Source organism: Bison bison, unplaced genomic scaffold (genome assembly GCF_000754665.1).
Source record: "Bison bison bison isolate TAMUID 2011002044 unplaced genomic scaffold, Bison_UMD1.0 scf7180017863977, whole genome shotgun sequence".
Taxonomy (NCBI): Eukaryota; Metazoa; Chordata; class Mammalia; order Artiodactyla; family Bovidae; genus Bison; species Bison bison.
The window spans coordinates 218,864-227,132 of NW_011494549.1; the positions used below are offsets into that span (position 1 = coordinate 218,864).

The window sequence follows — 8,269 nt, forward strand, 5'->3', positions numbered from 1 at the left end:
TGAATACCCAGGACTGGTCTCCTTTAGGATGGACTGGTTGGATCTCCTTGCAGTCCAAGGGACTTGCAAGAATCTTCTCCAGCACCACAGTTCAAAAGTATCAATTCTTCGGCACTCAGCTTTCTTCACAGTCCAACTCTCACATCTATACATGACCACTGGAAAAACCATAGCCTTGACTAGACCACAGTCCAACTCTCACATCCATACATGACCACTGGAAAAACCACAGCCTTGACTAGATGGACCTTTGTTGGCAAAGTAATATCTCTGCTTTTCAATATGCTATCTAGGTTGGTCATAACTTTCCTTCCAGGGAGTAAGCATCTTTTAATTTCATGGCTGCAATCACCATCTGCAGTGATTTTGGAGCCCCAAAAAATAAAGTCAGCCACTGTTTCCACTGTTTCCCCATCTATTTCCCATGAAGTGATGGGACCAGATGCCATGATCTTAGTTTTCTGCATGTTGAGCTTTAAGCCAACTTTTTCACTCTCCTCTTTCACTTTGATCAAGAGGCTTTTTTTTAAGTTCCTCTTCACTTTCTGCCATAAGAGTGGAGTCATCTGCATACCTGGCTCGGTGTCAGCAAAAACTCCCAGCAAAACCCCAATCTCTAGGCAGCTAACATCCTGCATCCTGTTTGCGATCAGATGCCCAGTCCTGGGCTTTCCTTGGCCCATCTGAGACCCACCATGTCCCAAAACATCACAGCAACCACAGGTATGATAGCCAGGGGCAGCCAGGCCAACCCCACCCTCCAGGGGAGAGCAGAGAAGCCCGTTCACTGGCACCTACCTCATGCATGGGTGCAGAAGCACAGACGTTGTGAGTTTTCTGGCTTCCTGTATCCGTCTGTTTCTCTCCCCACCCGTAGAGGGCAAACGGGTGCCTGTGTTCTTTTATTCTAGTGGATGACCTCTGAGGACTCTTGGTTTTCCTGCTTCCTCGGGCAGCTAAGGCACTTGGTGGTTGCTGAGGGTCAGTACTGCTGGCTGATTTTTCAGGGTCTCTCATCCTGATCTGTCGTTCAGGTTTCTCTTTTACATCTTTCACTGGCAGTGCTTTTTGAAAAAGGAGATAGAACAGGATGAATGCTTTAAATTCAGGTTTACATACAATTACACAGAATTTAAATATTTGGGATGAAAAATTCATAATGCCTAATTAAGTAACTTTTTTACTTACAGCTTGATTCTACAAGTTTCACTTAAAATGGACAGACAGAAACAAGTTAGTCTATCTCATTTTAAAATCAACAATAAATACCAAGACTGAACCAAGCCTATTGAAAAGTAACAACCATCATTCGCATTCTGAGATTACGAGTCTCAATTGAATACTAAAAGCTAAAAGGCTAGAAAACACCAGGGCCTAATGGCTTTCCCCATGATAAATCCAGTCATTTACCATCTTGCTTCAGGGACAGATTTGGACTGGCGGCAATCATTCATCAGCTGCAAAGGGTCAGTTTCTAAGTTACTCAACTGGAGTTTCAGGATTGTACTGCTTTGTCATGCTCCAAAACTATGGAAAATGCTCCTTTCAGCTCTCCCAAGCTCCTTATAAGAGCTGGCTGGTGACCTTAACATGAAAAGCCCTCCATCACAATAAGGAGCGTTTTCCATAGCTCCTCACCTCCATGTACAGCTGCATGCACCCAGGGGGAGGAGCTGGGAAGAGGGCTTTTATTCATGACAACATGAACCAGGGCCCCTAGCCTACACAGTCCTAAATCTGGCATCAAGGCTGGTAAAACTCTGGTGGGGAATGCACTGCACACCTGAGGTGTACTCAGACATTCAGGACACACTCCAGAACATAGCTATTTCCCCTTTATGACTGCCCAATCATTATTTTTATAACCATTTGTATAGTCCTATATGATCTTATAATCTTATACAGGTTGTATTCCTTGTGTAAAGCCCCAGGGAGCCTATGTTTTAATCTGAGTAAGAGCCCCTGCGCATCCAGGGCACCACTTTACAGACCCCCTTGCTCACATCTGTAGAAATGCCCTTGCTCCCGAGGCTCCAGAATTTGGCTCTAGGTAGTGATTTTACAGGTTCCCCTTCCCAAACCCCATCATCTTTAGGACGCACTCATGTCCCTCGCTCATAGTGGACCCTTCCCTGATGGGTCCAGACACAGCACACGTGTGCACCCTGACACATCACCTACATTCTGTCTTCAGCAATGACCTTTATCTACCAAGTCATTTCCTTTATTACTAAGCATTCTAAGGAGTAGATAGCACGCGTCCAGCCCTGGGGTTCAGTGCTTTGCATGGCTGTGCACCGTATCTATAAACCCAGCACTCAGGCTGTCTGGGGACACATGAGATACCAGTCTTATACTGAACACTGAGAACCCAAATCCCCTCATCACTCTCTCTTCTGAGTGATGTGTCCTCACCTCATCCTCTTCCCTCCCCTGGATCTAGGTAGAAGGGAAAGAGCCCATCAGGACCAAGACAATGGGAAGTAGAAGGGGGTCCATGCCTGGCGCAGTTACGACACTGAGAGAGGGGGAAACAACTCAACTCATCTTCAGGGATTCATTTCCTTCTCTTCCTCTCCAGCCCCCATATGTCTAACTCAGACCTTCCAGGGAGCATGTCCCAGAAGATGATAATGATTTGGCTCACGGGACAAGCTGAAGCCAACCAAGGAGAGATTAGGAAAGAGAATTCCAGCAAGTGGGGAACTGGCTTCTACAAAGACATGAAGAAAAGAAAGAATAATTAAAAATGCCAGGTACACAGAGAGTCTATGGGTGAAGGCATGAGTGGGTAGCAGTGGGGAAATAAAGACCTTCTATGCCAAACACAGGAGTTTTATCTTTTCCTAAAAATGAAGAAGAATCACTGAAGGATTTTAGGCTGAAAAATGCTATGGTCCTATCTGCATTTCAGGAAGGCGGCATCTAGCAACAAACGTGCCCCAAAGAGGTGGGGGCAGAAAGCATGGAGAGTCCAGGGTAGGGGGCAATGCTGGCAGGGGCCAGGCAGGGAGAAAAGGACCAGATAGTGCCCGCCACACCTGGCTGGTGCTCAGACTCACCTGGGCACCTGTGAACTGGGAGATGGTACCCCGGCCTCTCCAGAGAGCCACAGAGGGCTAGACGGGCAGCTGAGTGGGTGACAGACACAAAGCAAATGCTGGGAGGCAAAGAGGAATCTTGGGGCCCCCTACAGGGGTTGGGAGTGGATGGTCACACTATCCTCCAGCAGAAAGCCATCAAAGATGGGAAAAGGGTACTTGACGACTCAGGTATGAGACACCCCTGGGACCACCATGCAGGCCACAGCAGAACCCTTAATCAGGGGCCCAAAAGAGAATGTGGAATTGGAGAGAGTCATAAGCAGGTAGGTGGGGGCTGAGGCTCAAACACAGAGCAGATCCCCCAGAATGAACACAGAGTCAGCAGAAGGGGAGCAGAGGTTGGCCCCCTGGACACCAGCTGAGCCGGTAGAAGGGATGAGGAGAGCCAGAGAGGAAGCCAGGGAAAAGAACAGCCAGCAAAGTCTAGAAGCTTCCAGGAGAGAAGCTGGAGAAGGATGTTCAGAAAAGGACAGAACAATTAACAGAGCCAAATTTTACAAAGAGGGCAGGAGAATGAGGACAAAACAAGACTGGGCATTCTAGGGTTTAAGAGACACAAGCTACTATGTAAACACAAATAGCTACAAGGGCACATTGCACAGCACAGGGAATACAGCCAATATTTGTCTAGCTCTAGATGGAAATCGTGAATCACTATGTTGTACACCAGGGCTTCCCTGATAGCTCAGTTGGTAAAGAATCCGCCTGCAATGCAAGAGACCCCAGTTCAATACCTGGGTTGGGAAGATCCACTGGAAAAGGGATAAGCTATCCACTCCAGTATACCTGGGCTTCCCTGGTGGCTCAGCTGGTAAAGAATCCACCTGCAATGTAGGAGATCTGGGTTTGATCCCTGGGTTGGGAAGATCCCCTGAAGAAGGGAAGGCTACCCACTCCAGTGTTCTGGCCGGGAGAATTCCATGTGTAGTCTATGGGATCCCCTGAAGAAGGGAAGGCTACCCACTCCAGTATTCTGGCCGGGAAAATTCCATGTGTAGTCTATGGAGTTGCAAAGAGTTGGACATGCCTGAGCGACTTTGACTTTCATGCTGTACACCTGAAACATATAAATCAAATATACCTCAATAAAGAAACTGGATGGTTAAGTGTTATGTTAGGTGTGCTGCATCACAATTAAATAAAATAAACGAACATAAGATAAAATATTTACACAAGTTTTGTAAAAGACAGACTTGGGTCTGGGCAGTCAGGCTGTCTCACGTGACCGAGAGGAGCACAGGCGATAGGGAGAGCCAGGTCACAGCAGGTTGCAGATCAGGGGGACCCCAGTGATGATCTCACCATGGGTCACTGAAAGGTCTGACATTAAAAACAGCAGTGTCCACCGGTATCCAACACAAGAAACTGAAATCCTCTCTAGGGAGCCTGGGTCTCAGATTATTCCTACAGATAATTTTCTGAACACAACAGTGAGTGTCCTGGGGATGACCAGTCACACAGGAGACAAGACGATAAGGAAGTCCAGCAGGAGCAAGAGACTTGGGGAAATGGGGTTATCACTAACAGACCATAAAACTAAAAGAAGAAGCACAAGCTCAAAAATATCTGCAGCAGAGAAAAAAGATGGAAAACAGAAGAGATAGAACTTATCACTATAAAATTAATACTTATAAAACTCTTGAAACAGTGCCTGGTACAAGATAAGTGTATGTATGTTTCAAAATCCTATTCAAAGTTTTAAATAAAGCCATTTCCAGGCAAATAAAAACAGTGTTTGTGGAAAAACAGTTATTGTGGAAGATTCTAATAGCACCTTTCTCAGGAACTGACAAAAATCAACTCAGCCTTGATTTAGGACTATGCTGTTCATTACAAAAGCCATGAAGCAGAGGTGACCTAAATATAAGTTTACATTAATTAAAATTAGCTAGAAACAAATTTTCACTTCCTCAGTTATACCAGAGTTCAAGTGCTCAAACATATGGCTCATGGTTAGCCTGTTTCACGGTCCAGACAGAGAAACTGCCCATCATTACAGAAAGTTTGACTTGAACAGAATGATTTTTAAAACTATTTGAACAAAATTAACACATTTGACCCAGTGGGTACATACAGAATACTGCACTCAAAACCACAGAATACACAATCTTATCAAGCACATGCGGAACATTTACAAGAATGTACCCAGCCAAAGCTATAAAGAAACTCTTAACATAGTCACAAAACTGGAATCTTACAGTATGTATTCTCTGACTTGTGCAATTAAGCTAGATCGTGCTCATGCTCAGTCACTTGAGTCATGTCCAACTCTTTGTAACCCTATGGACTGTATAGTCTGCCAGGCTCCTCTGTCCACAGGTTTCTCCAGGCAAGAATACTGGAGTGGGATCTTCCCAACCTAGGAATCAAACTCCCATCTCTTGCTTACAGATATCCGGATTCTTTACTGCTGAGCCACCAGGGAAGCCCTAATTAAGCTAGATACAACAGCAAAAATATCTTTCACAGTCTCCAGCTATAGGAGAATTCCCTGGTGGTCCAGTAATTAGAACTCCATGCTTTCACCACTGAGGGTCAGAGTTCAATCCCTGGTTAGAGAACTAAGATCCTGTGAGTCTCATGGCATGGCCAGTAGATAAATAAAATCTCCAGTTATAAAATTAACATTTCTCTTTTTTTCTTAAATTGAACTACAATATGGTATTAGTTTTAGGTTACAGCAAAGTGATTCAGTTATATAGATACATTCTTTCAGGCCACTTTCTACTATAGGTTATTATCAGATATTCTATATAGTTCCTTGTGCTATACAGTAAATCCTTGTTACTTATCTGTTTTATACATGGTAGTTTTTATCTGTTAATCTCATACTCCTAATATATCCCTTTCCTTAAAAACATTTCTAAATAATGCATGGGTCAAAAATAAATCATATTATTTCACAAAAATGTAAATGTTCTCCATGTCATTGAGCTATGCACTTAAAAATTGTTAAAATGATAATTTGTGTTGTGTGTTTACTACAATTTTTAAAAAGAAAAAAGTAATAGCGATAGAGAACATAATCCCATTCTTATTAGAAATATTTCTAAATTTCTTGATTAAGTACAATGCAGCTAAAGAAGTAATCAGAAGTAAATCTAGAGCCTTAAATCAATACATCAAAAAGAAAAAAAGGCAAGGGAAGAACAAAAAATCAATGATAAGCATCCATCTTAAAATGTTATAAAAAGGGCTTCCCTGGTGGCTCAGTGGTAAAGAATCTGCCTGCCAATGCAGGAGACATGGATTTAATCCCAGTCCAGGAAGATCCCACATGCGACAGAAGAACTAAGCCTGTGCACCACAACTGCTGAGCCTGTGCTCTAGAGTCTGGGAACCCCAACTGCAGAGCCCACATGGGACAACTGCTGAAGCCTTTGAGCCTTAGAGCCTGTGCTCCACAATGAGAGAAGCCTGCACTGCAATGAAGAACAGCCCCACCGCCGCAACTAGAGAAAAGCCCGTGCAGCACGAACCCAGCACAGCCAAAAATAAAAATAAATTTAAAAAATAAAAAAAGAATATTAAAAAATTTATAAAAATAAGCACTAAAAAATGAAACTAAGGGGAAAAAATCATGAATTAATAAACACATAATAAACAAAACCGATATGGCCAAGGGTTAGCTTGGAACAAAAATGAACAGAATTCACAAACCTCTAGCAAGACTAATAAAGAAAGAGGGTAAAAAATAAAAATGAGTAAAAATAGAGCAAACGAGGCCATCAGGTTAAATGTGCACTGGTGACACAAGATTACAGCCCTTCCTCTTCAAACCCCAGTAAAGTGAAGGAGCAAAGGCCAAAGAGGGAAAGGACAACGAGCAAGCGGGCAAAGACACCAGACAAATTTTGGAAGGTGCAAAGTGATGAAGACTTAGAAATGACTCACGGGACTCAGCAGGAAGATGCAAACTCCCTGCAGGAGAAGGGCCCACAGGACACCGTGGAGCTGTGCAGTAACTGGCATTGAGGCACCAGACTTCCCAGAAGGCTACGCCCAGCATCAGTCAGTGCCCCAGGCCATGTGCTCCAATGACAGCTTAACAAGGATGTGCCTCGGCTGAGAACCAGGGTCCCTGCTGCTTGCCCTTGAACCTGGGCAGATTTTTGTGAGCAGAGAATGGGGTGAAAGAGGTGGCACATGGCTCCTGGAAATAAGTCATGATGGGCAATACAGCAGCTGCCCAGCTCTCTCTCAGGAGTGCTCACTGTTAGAGGCCGGCCTGCAAGTGATGGGGAGGGCCAGGCACATGAAGAAGTCACCTGCAAGTGTCCTAGCAGACAGCTGCAGTCAGCACGCAGCAGAGAGAAGGCACACCCTGTGCGTTGGCCAAATTCTAATTTACAGAAACCATGAGCTCACAGGTGAGACCTGGAACCTGAAGTACTAGTTTCCAGGGTAAGCCTGTTGTGCAGCAATGGATACTCCCTCAACAGTCCTTCCTGTGGTCCTCAAGGCCAGTGGCTGCCCCCCCGCCACCTCACCCCATAGCCCAGGTCCCTAAAGGAGGAGGACCAGCGGGCAGCAGGCACAGGAGAACTGAGGGGGGCAGGATGAAAACAGGATGGCGTGGTAAAGAATGGGGTCCCTCCTCCTTTCCCCCAGCTCTGTTCCCAGGATGCTGACAGCCAGGCTCAGGCCCTCCCAGGCAGGAGGATGGAGGAGCAGTGTCTGGTAAGCTGACAGAAGAACAGGCGGGTACTGATGTGGGCAGCCCCCAGAAAAGCAGCAGAGTCCCCCTAAAATTTACAGTCACAAGCTCCTTCATGCACACAGCTCCCAAAAAGCCCTTCAAGCTTCCCTCTTAAATAAGCAGACAGGCTAAAAGCAAGCATTAGAGTACATCCTTTAATAAGAAAGAGACCAAAACAAAGAGGAAAAAACTAGGCTTGGAATATAAGAGAGCTCTCAAAGGATATTTATGGCTTGGGGAGGGTGGGTGGGGGAGGGGAGTGGAGGGGCAGTTAGAGAAAAGGATGCTATTTTTTATTAATTTTTAAAAGAACACTTGGGACAAAAAAAAACAATCTCTTTGAAATTAAAAACCAGAATGGTAGAATTTAAAATTTCAACAGAAAATTTAGAAGATAAAATTGAAGCATTCTCAAAACAAAACCAAAGTTCCAATTTTTTCAAAAATAAATAAATAAAAATATTAG

At 44.6% G+C, this 8,269-nt stretch overlaps 1 protein-coding gene across 2 annotated transcripts in view; it reads right to left on the reverse strand.

Moving 5' to 3' along the window:
* CCSAP (centriole, cilia and spindle-associated protein) overlaps positions 1–8,269 on the reverse strand; it is a 19,982-nt gene that overhangs the window by 5,252 nt on the left and 6,461 nt on the right. For both annotated transcript variants that reach the window (XR_824737.1, XM_010833959.1), the window contains one exon: positions 799–1,064. Coding sequence is in view for 1 of the 2 variants with exons in the window: in XM_010833959.1 (XP_010832261.1) it covers positions 799–1,064 (266 nt within the window). In the remaining variant the exon portion in view is untranslated. The remainder of the gene's footprint in view (positions 1–798; positions 1,065–8,269) is intronic.